This window comes from Wyeomyia smithii, chromosome 3 (assembly GCF_029784165.1).
Source record: "Wyeomyia smithii strain HCP4-BCI-WySm-NY-G18 chromosome 3, ASM2978416v1, whole genome shotgun sequence".
In the NCBI taxonomy this organism is placed as follows: domain Eukaryota; kingdom Metazoa; phylum Arthropoda; class Insecta; order Diptera; family Culicidae; genus Wyeomyia; species Wyeomyia smithii.
Genome location: NC_073696.1, coordinates 6,067,446 through 6,083,302, shown reverse-complemented (window position 1 = coordinate 6,083,302; position 15,857 = coordinate 6,067,446). Strand labels below are relative to the sequence as shown.

At 38.1% G+C, this 15,857-nt stretch overlaps 1 protein-coding gene across 3 annotated transcripts in view; it reads right to left on the bottom strand.

The window, feature by feature from the left end:
* The window catches only part of LOC129730225 (neuronal acetylcholine receptor subunit alpha-7-like), a 365,219-nt gene that overhangs the window by 265,492 nt on the left and 83,870 nt on the right, over positions 1 to 15,857 (bottom strand). For all 3 annotated transcript variants that reach the window (XM_055689380.1, XM_055689377.1, XM_055689378.1), the window contains exon 2: positions 11,620 to 13,730. In XM_055689380.1, the coding sequence (XP_055545355.1) occupies positions 11,620 to 11,773 (154 nt within the window). In that variant the 5' untranslated portion in view covers positions 11,774 to 13,730. The remainder of the gene's footprint in view (positions 1 to 11,619; positions 13,731 to 15,857) is intronic.

Genomic DNA, 15,857 nt, shown 5'->3' with positions numbered 1-15,857 from the left:
CGTGTAAGCACAGCTCCTGATAGTGTGCTAGAGAGTCCTGTTTGTGCTCCTCAAGAACCAATGTTAAAAGTTTGAGAAAAATTTGCATTTTCGAAGAAAAAAAGTTTTATACTTTTTCTATTTATTTTACAATTTTGGGTGATTTATCAACGAATTTCTTCATATATCACACCAAATTGGTTCAGAACACAAAGAGCATGCGTAAAATTAGTATAATAATTCGTTTGTATACACTGATGAGGTTTTTTTGTATTGTTTCAAAAAAAAAACTGAGTTATGCCTCCATTCTCGTGGTTTATGGACAGCCCCTTGTCACTACAACACTTTCTCATATGACAATATCATCTACTGTAGAAAACTAACAATTTGACAACAAAAAAATAATTTTGCCCGTGAATCTAAACTTTCCGACCATTGTGCAATGGAACAAATCATCACAATCCCATTGATTCTACAGAAGTGTTATGAGCACAAGCAAAGTGAATCTACGCATCATATTTTCATCGATTTCAAAGCAACGTACGATACAGTAGATCGAGATTAGCTATGGAAGATCATGCACGAGACCGAGGATAGTTTCCCGAATAAACTTACACGAAGGATCAAGACTACCTTGAGTCGCAGGTCGTCGTATACGGTGACAACCCGAGCGAGCACTCAAGTATCGCATATATGGATTTTTTAAGATTCCTCACATTGGAATCGTCAGAGCCCTCAATAAGGAGGCATTCCATGGAAAACAAATGAAAATAAATATTTTTTTTAGGATGTCCTTTCCAATTTCGGTGAACTTCTGCACAGTTGTTCCCAGTTGATAAAGAGGTCATTCTACACGATCAGTTTTTCATGTAGACTCTCGACTGCTGTTTCAGAAGGGCCTATCCAAAAATGTGACTGATGAATAAAATATTTTGTATCAGAAAAACGACTTGTTTGATCGAAATGGTGTCTTCAGCAAAGTTGTAGGTAATAAAATTGCAATTCTGAAAAAAATATACACACCGTAACATTCCAAATTGTCACAATATCTAAAATATCTTAAAAAGTACCTTTTCTAAAAATCCGCAATCCCGGAGATTGCGTGTTCAAGTCCCGTCGGGACACGGTATATTTTTCCAAATCTGTATCATATTTCCAGTTCGCTTATTTTTCACTTTCCCTACTGCACACATTGTCTGCTTAATGAACTTTAACTTATTACTTGGAGAGTATCAAAAAAATATTTTCCTTCGTTTAACAAATCTAATACTTTACAAGTAATAAAATTCTTCTTCTGTTGAGAACCAACCCTTACTGTCATATAATTTGCACATGTTGCAAGATCACGAGCATCTAATAATAACCGTTACGACTACTTGCAAAACTTTTACTCACTAGTTGAAAAGGTAAATGAATCTCCAGTCGATTTACAACACACACTGTCGTGACTTAAATGAAATTAGATCACTGCATCAATACAAACACAGCAGATGATGTCTCGCTTACACATGCAACGCGACTCTTGCTTGTATGTTCCCCTGAAAAAATGCATACGAGCGCGTAACTTTGTCACTTTTTGGTTATTGGCATCTTAGCAGTAGCAACAACTATACATTAAACACTTTTGAAGTGAATAAACAAGTGGTTAAGTGAAGTAACTGTTGGTGTTAAGGTCCAGCAAACAACATGAATAACACTACGTACAAAAATAAATGTATTCGACCTTTCGATGCTAAAAAGTGTTCGAAGCAGCTGCGGAAACTATCGGATAATAATATCCAAAACTTGAAAGCGATAAAGTATTCCAAGTCATCGCATCTAACTAACAAGTTTCGTATTTGTACGTCATGTCGTCTGCATGTAGAGAAACTAGCTCTCTCTACACCGTGTATCGAAGAATATGCTGCCGGGAGCTCGGAGATGACAACAACTGCTGTTTGAGTTTTGAGAGCCTTACAACAGTACCATCAGCGACAACAGTTCGTTCGGTTGAAGATTTTATACGGCCGGTCCACATTCAAAATCGAATCGTCGCTGAGTTACGCGTATTAGATTTCAATAGGGCTAGTATCAAAATGATTGATTATGTTACAAAAATAACGCGTTGGATTTGTATCATGCTCTTAGTGATAATTTATAACAATAACAGAAAAAGGACCCCAAAAAATCTGAGTGAAAATGACAAAATATTCAAACATCCATAACTTTTTTGTTTTTCATTTTACCATCACCAAATTTTGACAGATTGTAATAAATGTTGTCGTCTTCAATGTGTAAAAAATTAGATTTTTAAAAAAGGTACTTTTTGAGATATTTTAGATTTTGTGACAATTTGGAATATTTGGCCCAGAAAAAAAAATATTTTTACAGTTTACATATTTTTTTTCAAAAACCCAAATTAATCCCTACAACTTTGCTGAAGACACCATTTCAATCAAACAAGTCGTTTTTCTGATACAAAATATTTCATTCATCAGTCACATTTTTGGATAGGCCCTTTTGTAACCAGTGAAGGAAATGAAATGATTTGAGCTGATTGTTTCTTCATCTTGAGTTGTGCACATCATGAAGTGCACAGTTCATGACTAAAATTGTTCATTAAGCAGACAGTATGTGAGTAGAGAAAGAACGGAAAATAAGCGAACTGGAAATATGATACAGATTTGGAAAAATATACCGCATCCCGACGGGACTTGAACCCGCAATCTCCCTGTCTCCGGCATGGTGTTTTGACCAATTAAACTACGGGGGACGGTGGTACTGTTCCACAATCTATATCGTATCACATTCCGCTGTCGACTTATTCTATTGCTCATCCCTAACTACACACACTGCTGTGCAAGCGTTATTTATAGACTGAAAGGAATGTCTCATCACACACAGAAGAGTCAGCTGATGCTGATAACTCTTATAGACCTGTGTGATCGAGACCAAAGTCAGTCTGCGTCGTGCTTGCAAGTGCGAGTTTTACCCTAGTAAAAATGTTATGCAGCTTAAATCCAAACAAAATATGGCAAGTGTTTTTTACGTCTAATGCCTGATTAATACCTGATAAAATCTGCAATATTTTGCAAATCATTAAAACTTTTTCTATCCTTCACAACAGTTCGAAAAATATAGAGGAGAAACAATTGGTATGATAAAAAGCTCATCGGTGAAGAGAAAAAAAAAAGGTCATCGAAGCTTTTTTCCTGATTGGTCTGAATTCAATTAGTCGAATGTTCGCGGAATACCAGTTCAAGAAAAACTAGTTAGGGCCAACAATAGTGGTCTTAAAAGGCTTCGCGCTCATTCAACAGCCCTCCGACCGAAAAGCATTGCCACAACGATTATAAGGTTAGTTTCAGAGCTATATGCTCTGTACTGAAAACAGTTACAGTTTGAACCTTTGTTTTTATTTGTTTTGGAAATATTCGAACTGTTATTAAAATTTTTATACACTTGTAACAGTAAGGAAAAAATTCTTAATACATATTTAGAAGAAATTTGTTTTGTAAGTTCTCCGTACGTCACAATTGAATCAGTTGTAACACACCCTGTTGACACAGTGCGGTTCGATGGTTCGATTTTGGTAACATATTTATTTGCTTTCATTAACCACAGGGGGTTTGTTTCTGAAAAGTTGGTTGGGTTTGTAACGACAGATGTTGTTTGGCCATAATGGGTCAAGTAGGAGAAACATGCTGTTAGTGATAAATCAAACGGGCCCGTAACATCAAAATTGCACAAAAGCTTGAAAACTCCGAAATTCAAAGAGTAGTAAATCTAGAATTTGTTTATATTAAAATGTTAATCTGACTTAACACCAACTAATTATATGTAAGGAATTACCCATCGTGAAAAAGTTGAAGAGGTTGTTTATTAGACACGACCGCAGAGTTAACCTAGAATACGACAGCCTGTCTTAAGTCAATGTATTTCTTGCAATAGGTTTGGGAATACACTCAATAGGGTTAATCAATTTAATGGTCTCTCTGTTCCAGATGACGTTTACCTCTACAGACGGCACCGGTAACGACAAAGAACAACAGCAGAAGCTATGTGCAGCTAAGCAGTTTCACTTGACGCCATATCCAAAACAAGAATGAAATTGTATTGTTTTGTGGCTGTCTTTTGTATCAAGTTGCACTGGGAAAGCTTAATTTAGGCAGTGGCTACGATGAGGGCCAATAGTGCATTCCCGATAACCTAGGTTTAATACGAACAATTTTCTGCAGTTTGTAGTAGCGTAGATAATTTTAAAACTGATCGCTGCAAATAGTAGGACTTGAGCGAAAAATTATGTGATTCAGGTTTACTGGCGCGCAAACATTCTTCAAATAGATGTTAAAATACACTCAGTAAACTTTGAGGCTAAGCTGAAGTCAAAAGAGGTTAATAATGTTTGTCAATGCCATTTATTGATAACTGAATATTGTTTTTTGACATGGCAAATTTTTGATTTAGTTCTGAATGATTTACTGTGTAAAATCAACATGAGATTATTTATTTGAAACTATATATGATAATTTTCATCGCTATACTGCTAGTCACGCATGCTATATAGCTAGCCACGCACGCTGTAGATATGCACACACGCTATATAGCTAGCCACGCATGCTATAAACATGCACATATGTGCTATAGACATGCACAGACACGCTATAGACAAGCACAGAAACTATATAACCATGCACACGCAAGCCACGCACGCTATAGACATGCACGCGCTATATAGCTAGCCACGCACGCTAGCGACACACGCTATAAATATTCACACACGTTATATATGTGCACACACCCTATATATATACACCCTGGAAGATGGTGGCTTCTCAAACCACCTGGCGGTGCGAGTCTCATTTAATTTCTGGCTGTATTCACCCAACGATATCTGAATTGAATTACCACTTGTGGGGTCCAACTCAGATCAAAAGGGAGCCGAACTGTAAAAGTTAGGCTCTGCAGCTAACCACTACCGCCGCCGCTGTTGCCCGCTGCTGCTCCACGCCGCGTTTGCCCACTGCCATCGCTGCAACTGTCCGCCGCTTCTGCCTGCCGCTAGTAAACTGAGATTGCTTGAGGAGAAGCAGTCTCTTATATAGCCCAACGAGTGCATTCCTGGCTAACTAGGTACTCCATCCTGTCGTCCTTTTTAGAGAAAGGCAGCAAGCAACCAATCAAAGGTCGACATTTACGTTTCGACAAGGTTCAACAATTTTCAATAGTACAATAGTTCGAACAGTCAGATTACAATTTTCTGCATTTGGACGGTTGCTTAAATGATTTTCCAATCGATTGCTGCAAAAATGACGGGAATCGGTTGAAAACTGACTGAGCTTAGAACGTTTGAAATTGGACAATTTTCGTGACGCTCTCCGTGTTTTCGGTTTTCGAAATTGGATCCCTGTATTGAAGTTGAACCCCTATATATGTTGCCGTAAGACGTATTCTACGTCAAAAAAATCAATTTTGTCAATGATCAAGGAACAACTTTATTTGAAATAAAAAAGTCTCTCTCTCTCTCTCCAGCTCGGGGAAAACTAATAGTGTCAGAAGGATCGTGGCTCTAGCCCCGCAATTGTCCTATACACTCAACAGGTGGCTGCGAAGTCTGTGTATATTAAACAGAAGTTAAAATTTCAAGACGGAATGTAGCACCAAGGCATTGCTTTACATTATCAATACACAAAATTTAAAATTGTTAAAAAAGTTGTTTAAGTTAATGTTTCCGAAATCTCATTTTTTGTTATGAAAACACTATAAACGGTTAGCTCAATATTTGTTGTCTGATCATGGCAAACTGAGAGAGAGAAAAAGTTACGATGGCAGTTCGTAACGTTAATGAATTTCGGCCGATAGCTACAATTTTCCACCGTCGTGCATCGGAAATTGCCATTCTCCGCCACAAACATTTGCCGAACTTTTTCGGATACATTATTTTTTCTTAGTCCTTTGTCCATCTTGACGCCTTATACCGACAAAAGCTTCTAACCAACTAGCAATTTGCACTTGCGCTTGCACCTACCAGCTGCCACCAAAAAAAAAACCCCGTTGAGTTGAGTGAGAGTAGGGAAACACGAACTCTCTTACTTGAAAAAAAAAAATCCCCATCATTGAGTAAATATTTACGATCCAATTTCTCTTATTCATTACTTGTTCATAACGCGACTAACTTTATATTCTCAGCTGTGCACATAGAGAATAACATATATTGCGTGCTCCCACGATGAAAAGTACATCGTAAGAAGGAAGGCGGAGAAAGTGCACCAGTAACGATTTTTTTCATATGGTGCTCTTTTGTGATCTTCGTTATTCACCTACCATGGAGGTCTGTTTGCAAATGTGCGAAGGATAAGAATAACTCGCACACTGACGACGATGTCAACGCATCATAGGCTTGGTTTATACGTATTCATTAGTCGCTAGAAGCGATTTTTTTCCATCGGTGTTTGTAACAGCGGTCGTGAGTCTATATGAAGAACAGATAATATAGAATGACCTCTTTATCAACTGGAAATAACTGTGCAAAGTTTCAGCGAAATCGGAAATGGTCGATCAGAATCGATTTGCGAAGTAGCTTGGACTTGATCTAAGGTGAAAGAAAGAGAGAAAGACATTCATTATTTGAGTGAAAAAAGACATTGACTACCCAATACTGCTCTGCCTAGTAGTCATGAATGAGAATCGTGTAATGAGAATTCATCGGATTTGAAACCTTTCATATCAAAGAATCCGCAGAACTGCGAAAGATCGGATGCGCCTTAGCTGGTTTGCGGATGCTTTGGAGAATCTGAGATTCTGGGAATTCTCACTCAGGATATACTATGTGTTGGTTAGGGAATCTTGATGTGGTCAACGAATTTGCATACACCCGATTTTTTAGCGCGGGATATGGGTCCCGTGTAAAAACAACGTGCGAAAAACCGTGTTATTTCGAGAAACCGTGCAAAAAAGGCGTGTAAAAACAAACTCGCAAGAAACAATCCGGTGTATTTAGGATTACTTGTAACCGCCGACAACAACACCAACAAGAAAAAGATCACTTGTACTACGTTTTGTCGTCATTTCGCTCATTGTCTATGTTTTTATTCGACTGAATCATAGCATAGATGTTCTTATAAGCTGAAGACGTCTTTTTATGCTATGAGTATATTTTAGTCACGACTAAATCAAAAAAAAAACGTTTGTGTAAAAATGGTATCAATGACAATTTTTTAAAGCCAGAGAGATTTGGAGATGGTGCGATGTCTTAGGCAATGTTGTAGTAGTTTGATTTCTAAAAAAAAAATCAATCAAAAATACCATTTTTACACAAACCCATGTTCAAACAAAACATTAGTGATAGAAAAAATAACTAAGAGCAGCAAATGACATCGTTAGCCTATAGGAACATCTGTGCAAAGTTTCAACCAAATCAAAAATGGTCAATCAAAATCATTCCCTTCTGTTGCTTGGAAATGCACACTTGCCCTACGATTTCCGTCCTCATAGCCTCGTTTGGCCCTATACAGAGCGAGGCGCGTCTTCGACCATTTAAAATCCACTAAACTACCGATAAATCGTTGCTCTCGCGGAAGCAGATGTGGGATAACATAACTGAAACCATTGCAACGATTGTTTAGAACTTTTTCCCCATAAAGAAAAAAAAAACAATATGCGAACAAGATGTGATATTCCTTTTTCTGCCATCTTTTTATGGAGAAAAATGGAGAGTCACTCAAACGACTGTAGCTTGTTTTATTACTTTTAACGACGGTAATAAAAAACGCCTATAATTCAGACACGGATGAACCAATTTGAACGCCAGTTAAATTTGAAAGTTTTCGGGAAAAACCGAAAATAAGTGGTCTATTTCTTTGATGTAAATGCATGTAATAAATATTTTCTATTTGAGAACTTGCTTGCTATTATTTTCTTTAATAATCCCACTCGACATCTGCATAGTCGAAAAGCGAGGATCATACTTAAATGAATAAGCATACTTCCACCGCACTTAACGATGTTTAAAGGTCAGGTGAAGAACAAAGAAATCGCTTCACTCTCTATTTTTTATTTTCATCCGGTCCCGCCGAAAAAAAAGGGTTTAAGATGACCCAGTTTTCGACTTGGTCGAGCTTCATTATTGCTTTCTTTTTGGTTCTGCTAGCCAAGCTCTTCTCGTTGGCCGACTTACTGGCGACTGTCTGGCTGGAGAGTTGAAAGATTAGACCAGTTTCTGGTTTCATCATCATCTTCAGCAAGCACGCGATTTTGACACCACCACCAGCAGCACGTCTTGTCTTGTCACGTCGTCGGCACCAGAAGAGCGCAAAACAGGGTGTGTTTGATTTTGCGCTACAGAAATAGACGGCGAACCACAATAGGAAACGCAATTATGTTGAGCAAAATTAAACTCGTAACCGTGCCTGATTACGGGACAACTAGATTATGGCATTCCGCCATCCTTCGCTACTAATCCTTCTTCATAATGAGTTGATGTGAAAACACTTGGCACCCGCAGAACGCGTAGAAGGCGAACAGGAAATCAATCACCCGTAGCGGGACTAATTGTTTGAAGTTTCGTCGAGTTTACTAATTTACGTTGGCAGTGGAATAGGCGGAGGGTACGAAAAAAATGGATCATTACGGTAGCAAAAAAAAACAATTGAAGTTTGTCTCATAAAACCCCAAAATAACAATTGTTATAACCCTCCAGTTTAATTTTCACTTTATTTCCTAGTTAGAAGATGGTTTTCCTCGCAAAGCAGCATCAAGGGCTGGAACTCAGCATTAGAAATACACACTGGGAAGCAGTAAATCTTCCACCATCCGTTCCGTTCCCGGTCCTCGTTCGACGTAGGGCATACGACTGCGAAGCACACCGCCCCGGAGGCAAATACTTCCACACACATGCTGGGAAAGGTACAGTTGTTGTTGCCTACGGGCGGAAAACCTTCACGAGAAAAAGCAAACGGATTCCATTCCTCTACCATCGTAGGGTTATTCGTGAAAGTAAGCCAAGCATATTTCTCCTGCTAGTGAATGCAACAATCACCGGCCGCCCTAGAATCGGGTGACGCTCTGCACAGATCCTGCGAAAGGCGCTCGCCAAAGTTGAAAGAACCACAGAATTTTCATTTAAGCGAAAGTATTTCTATATACTTTCCATACTTTCCGTTAGCCCTGGGAATGTGCGCCGTACAGTCAGTGGTCGGTTCGGTATGTAAGAAAGTATGCACTCTACACTGGCACTGGGTTTTCAGAAATGAACCCGGAGTCGGGATTGTGATCGCAGGTTCCGGTTCTCATGACGAAGTTGTGGAAGGTGAGGCGAGAGTGAGTTTATTTTGCGGAAGGCACACTACCAATTTAACCCTGAGCACTGCACAATTGCGTGACAATTCATCAGAGGCCACACGAAAGTGTTGAGTGAAAAATTGGGTTCTTGGTTTGATGGTGTTCCCGGAAAACAAATAGCGATGCGCAGGATTTTCTTTCGGTGGGAAGTTTATCCAAACGACTTTTAAGAATTTTCAAAATATCATGATAAATGCGTGCAAATTGTTGAAAAAAAATTGAAAAATTATTTGAAATACTACAAGGTATACAGCCCTAGGGTTGTATGAAATGGTGACGTGGGACTAAACACTGTAATTAGGGGATTTTTTTGTTACAAAATATACAGAGTCTGCAGACAGAATCAATGTGTTTGCTCAGAGACTGTACGTATTTTCATTTTCAGCCTCCCCTGGAAATCAATTTTTGAAATACATTCAACAACACTCGAAAGAATATCGTTTATATTTGACGATATTATGCCTGTAGTATTTTTTTATGCAAACAACATGTATTTGACAAGGCACAAGCATATCGTGCTTGTTAAAGAAGCACCAAGAATTTCTCGTAATGCGTCAAAGTCAGAATTAACTCTATATCCTCAAAAACCAAATCCAATAATACTTACGTTATCATAATGAATCGTTTTGTCTTATTTAACTCTGATCAAATCAAATCTTTGATATGGACCTAACTTTCAAAATAATATGAGAGCCCTTACAAAAGTTCATTAACTGGCAAACATAAGAAGACATGTTAAACAAAATTATTAACAAGTTCCAGCAAAAAATCGTAACAATCAACAATTCCATTTTTGTTTTTTGCTTGACAATTTTTTTCATTTGCCTACAACTACATTCACTGTATTACGAATACAGTGAATGTAGTTGTAGGCAAATGAAAAAAATATATACGTTTAATATGGTATAGTTTAGAATAATAATATATCATCTAACAATTTTGAAATGTAAAAAAAGATTCTGAATGAATCTTAGTAAATAAACCAAAAATTCGCAAGCACTTACTCTTCTATGAATATTTGGTATATTTGGGAATTCACTCTTTCGATACTATTCAGTCACGATTATTTAGTGAATATCGAAGATAAAATTAAATAAATATCCGTTGCTAAAATTTACAATTCTTGTTGAGTAATTTATGGTAATCATGTTTATGAGATAAACTTTCAATCACCATCAGCATTGCAGTTTTTCCTCGATTGCACACGAACATGTACGAACAAAAGTGTACCACTGCAATACGAATAGTACCACTGCAGTACGAATAATACCGCTACAGTACGAATAGAAGTGTACCGCTGAAATGTACGCATAGAAGAGTACCGCTACAATCATAGACGACGAGAGACCTGCGGCTCTTTACTCCACTGGTACTGTTGCTTTTACCGGCATATTTTCTTTCAAGACATCAGTTTTTATTAGGTTTTGAAAGCAGGTTTAGAAATTGTTCAAGCATGGGGATTGTTTTAAACTTTTTGGGAAACTTTTACCTTCGAGACATCATATTAGTCTAAGCTCATGAAAGCAAAAATAAATTGACCTATTGGGACGGGGAGACCCTGTCAATTTTTATTTCGATATTGATACAAAGAATATCACAAGGAACGGATGGTGTCCATTCCCGTCGTCTGTGCTAGGAATGCTCGCATGTAATTGGTTCATTGTTCGCGTAAATTTTTCATTGAAACTTTTTATCAATTTTATGGCTTAGCAATGAAATTAGAGTGATAACTAGCATATTACAAAATTGTTATACGTTTTATCTATTCAACAATATATTGGTTATTGTTATCCATCATGTGGTTATGCTGTTATTAACGTTTGAAATCTGACGCAACATTTGCCAGTTTCATTTCTAATTTTACAGAATGCATCCCAGTATAGTAAACAAAGACGTAGTCCCACGTCAAAAAAAAAACAATCTAAACAAACTTCTCAGCCGCGGAAATTATTGTTGATTGTTGCTAATGTCAAAATCCTGTTAAAAAGAAGAGCTTTACCGCTATGTCTTGATAAATTTTTCATCAAATGCCGATTTCTTCCTCCTTTTTGGAGCACTTCAAACCCTCAGTACTCCAACTCTTTTCCCACCCGTTTGCACGGCTATGTTTGAGTTCAACCCAAGAAAGTGGAGGAGGAGGACAAATTTGAGCACAGCTGAAGAGCTCAAACTAATTACGGTAATTGAAACATAAGCAGATACCTGATTCGCAAGCATCATTCACAGTCAACGAGTTTTCGCGCAGGGAAACTCCGCTGAAAGAAGGTGGTTTCTGCCCGAACCCCGCTGTTCAAAAATTAATCAAAAAAAAAATGTACTCACCCATCGCCGAATTGGCTATCAGCATCAACACGATGATCCACTTGTACAGCCGCAGCTGCTTGTAGCACCGAAAGTTGTGATATCGGCTCAGCATGATGATCTTGGAGATCATCTTGATCATCTTGATCACGATCACCAGGATCTTCTGGTTCATTCTGACCCGGCCACCGCGTTCTCGTTGCCGCTGATGACGACCGTGGTGGTGGTAGCTACGATGATGTCTGTGATGGCGTTGATGGTGATGACGATGATGATGGCGGTGATGACGACGACGACGACAGGATAAACGCCAACGTTGAACGAATCAACTGGCGGTTCGCGTTCCCGTGATCGACGTTAGGCGTCGTGTTCGTGTTATTGCTTTTGCCTGCAGCACACGGTTTTTTGTTTGTTGTTTTTGCAGTGTCGACGGTAGTTGGTGATTGTTCCTTTAAATCCTCTTGTGCCTAGGTGCTATCGAGTTATAATACTGATTTTTTTTTTTTTGTTCCGACTTGGTGTCCTACGGAGTGCTGCTTCCGTTTCAGTCGGTACCGCGTTCAAATTCACACTAGTTCGTACCCTAAGCTAGGTGTTGAGTTGTTTTTGGTATGATTTAATAACAATATGCTATTAGTTGATGTTTACTCTTCATTGATAAGATTCACCGTTTATTATTGAGCTTTCCAAACATATTACTCGAAGTTTTAGTTGTTTAATATTAAGATGGATTAAACTTCCTGTCCCATTATATTTATCAATATTAATTCAATTTGTCGAAAATTTGTTAAAGTACTATTGATATTATTATTTTATTATTATTATTATTGAATTGCAGTAAACTGTGTCTTTTTTTATGAAACTTTGTATTTTAATGTTTACGAGTAATATACTATTATTGGTTTATTAATGATCAATATCAATTTTAAGTTCAATTTAAGTGTACTATACAACTGCTAAGACGCTACTTATCTCAGCTTATCGGCAGAGAGTACGACTGCTAATACGCATTGTTTTTTTCTTTATTCTGTCGATTCGATTTGCGCGAACTTGGTGTAGTGAAGTGTTTATCTACTATAATCGTGACGAAGTTACGAGACCACGAGTTTTTTTTTTGGTTGAGTACCCAAGCCGTAGGGGTGTTAGGGTGTCATTCGAATTCAGATGCTACTTGTATCGAAGTGCTAAGGTGCTTTCCTAGTTATCCGTGTCTCATCCGCTGTTTTGAGTAAGAGAGTATGTTTTTTTGTGTTGTTAGTAAATCCACAGCATCCACCAGACTGTGTCGGTAGATCCGCGGACCAATTCCAGGTTGCTCACTAGATGGATCTTCTCTGAAGCGTGGTGGCGTTTCGATGGTCTGGCAGTAAAGAAGTTTGCGCGTTGTTTTGCACGGCACGGCACGAAACAACGACAGTCGTGTTGGTGAAGGCTCTCGTGGTCGCCGCTACGTTTCTATTTCTTCCCCGTTTTCAATTTCACCCTGTATGTCACCACGGCGATTGATCGCTCCAGGCAGAACTGCTGTCGACCACCGCCGATGCCGTCGTATCGAAAACTGTCGCAATGTTCGCTGTCGCTGCTGCGGTTGTGGCTGTTGTCGCTTTCCGATCGGTGTGATTGAGTTCTCATGATTCCCAGCTGTGTCCTTCCTCCCTCGATGACAGACAACCAGCGACGACGACAAACGAACGAGAACTGATTTCACCGATGATTCCCGGCCCGCTTAGGCTGATAGGACTACAACCGCTATTTCCGTTATTAATTATTTCCACCCTCAGGCCACCCTCGATGTGCTCGATGGCAGTGATGCATTCGGTGGCGACGGTGGTCCTGCTGGATAAAAATTCGCTACAGCCACTGTTGCCGTGTGCGCCACGCTCGGAATCAATGCTGCACATTGGAGCTCGTAGTTGGGACCGTGATGTTTTATTTTTGTTTTTCAACCCCCTCACGCAAATCTCTATCACGTGTAGGTGTTTCTATGAGTGCAATCAATTTTTTCTACTGATCGCTTTTTGATCAATTCGCCATTAGTTGCTGTGTTTACGCTGATAGTTAATTCCAGAAGCGATCCAAACCGAGCACCCGCCCTGCTGTGATTGATACTCGTGTGACGGCATGTGTGTGATCTGGAAATATAATGAACACAAATTAAATGTCGGCTGCGTGCGTAAATTCAATGTGAAAATTAATGGCGCGAAACAGTGTAAGGCCTTCAATCATTTTCTTTTTGTTTTAAAATATTTATTCAGACACGTTGTTGTCGGGTACTGCCGAAAGATTGATTGATAACAGAGAGCTGTTCTTGATCGAATTATCTGGCTGAATTTTGAAAGCAATCTGTAAAAGTATCTAATTTTTGTTCAATTCATAAATGAGTCACAATCAAGCATAACAGAATTATTAACGTATTTTTGAATGCAAAAAATAAAATAAGCGACAATATGCAACATCGACTAAGTCTATGTCATTCTTAGAGATAATGTGCTACTCATATCCTCATTGATGAAACTCAGTAATTAATACATTTCCAGGAAACCGAATGACTCCGATAAAGATTGCTAAATTCGCTCGAAATATTAGGGCTTCTTGTCGTTCAAGCCCTCTAATATCATTTAAAAATGACTGTCGAAAAGTATAACAAGCAAAATGTCGTCTTACAAACTTATACAAGAACTAAGATCTTGAACCAAAAGTGATAAAATGACTTGATTTATCACTAGAAATAGATATCTACATTTGCCAGATAAATAATAAATATAGTTCTTATCAGGCGGAGGGGGTATTTCTTAACTTTTTACAAATACACTATATTGTTCTGTTTCTTATCGAACAAAAGCTTGTTTCTATATTCAAACTTTTTTTGTGTAAATACAAAAGATTACACGTGTCGACGCAGGTTTTGCCGTAGAGTTTGAGCTAGAAAAAGTAATTGCTCGTTGGTTCTACTTGTGCTTACGAGTAAACTTCATTCAGAAGCACCAACATTCACAGGGACGGTTAAAAAGCTATCTTTTTTCCCAGCTTGTGCTCTAGAGTCTACAGCGAATTTTCAACCAATGTCATTTCTCGGCGTTTGAGAGGACACATCGATTGATGTAAGCTTGAACTTTCGCGTGTACATTGTGGTCAATCAATTTGATATTTCAGTAATAATTCTCGTTCAACCCTCTTTTTTAACAAATTATTGGTAACCTTGAAAAGAAGCGTTGTTAAATTGACTACAAGTCACTCGAAAAAAAAAATGTTGCTGGAACACACTTTATCGTCAAAACAAAACAACATGGATAAAACTGAATCACGTTAAAAAAAATGTTTTTTTATCATCAATTGTAAATATTTGGTCGGATGGTTAGTATCTACAAAGCTGGAATACAAACATCGAATTATGCCCTCTTTACTGTTTTTTTTCGGGAGGAGAACAACTTGGATACTCGGCAGATTCCTGGGCAATAGTGACCGTTACGCAGCAGACGATGAACTCGACCTAACGGGAATAGAAACCCAGCACGAAATGAACTTTAACTCCTTTGCGGTGACCACACATTGTAACTTGTGAATTCGATTTAACGGAATAACCATGAACAAGCGGAATAACGATGTGATGATGAAAAAACTCGTGTGGTTTACTCAAATACTCACGGAGTGGACTAACGCCAAGGCGTCACGACGTAGGTAATAGAATGGTATAATTCAAAAAAGGGGACCGACACTGTGTTCGAAGTAACTAGAACTGTTATGAAATACAGCTCCAAGTGAATTGATTTATTCCTCCACAAACAACATTCTTGAAGCAATGTTGAATTTTCTCACCTTGAATAAAATTTGCAGTTCTCCATTTATTTCAAATGATTGAAAAGTGACGTTAAAAATCCATGAAAAGAACTGTTTTCCACTAAATGCGATCATGTTTTGATTATAAAGATAGTCTGAATTATGGCAAATTTGGTTCCTATTGTTATTGAGTTATTTAGTAATGCAGATTAAACCGCTATGTTGATGCAACTATACAACCTGGTGATAATCGTTTGATAATTAAGTTAAAAGAATGCCTTTGATGTGTTACAATATAAAGACAGGAATTTGGCGTAATTTTTTTTTTTTTAATTAAAACATTTTTGATCGTCCGCGGTCACAAACGGTCAGCAGAAAAGCGAGCTTTTCAACATACGATTTTGCGTAGTTTTTGTCACTTTCAGCAACGTTTTGGTGATTGATAAAAAAAATGTTAACAATTTCATTTACATGATTAAAGG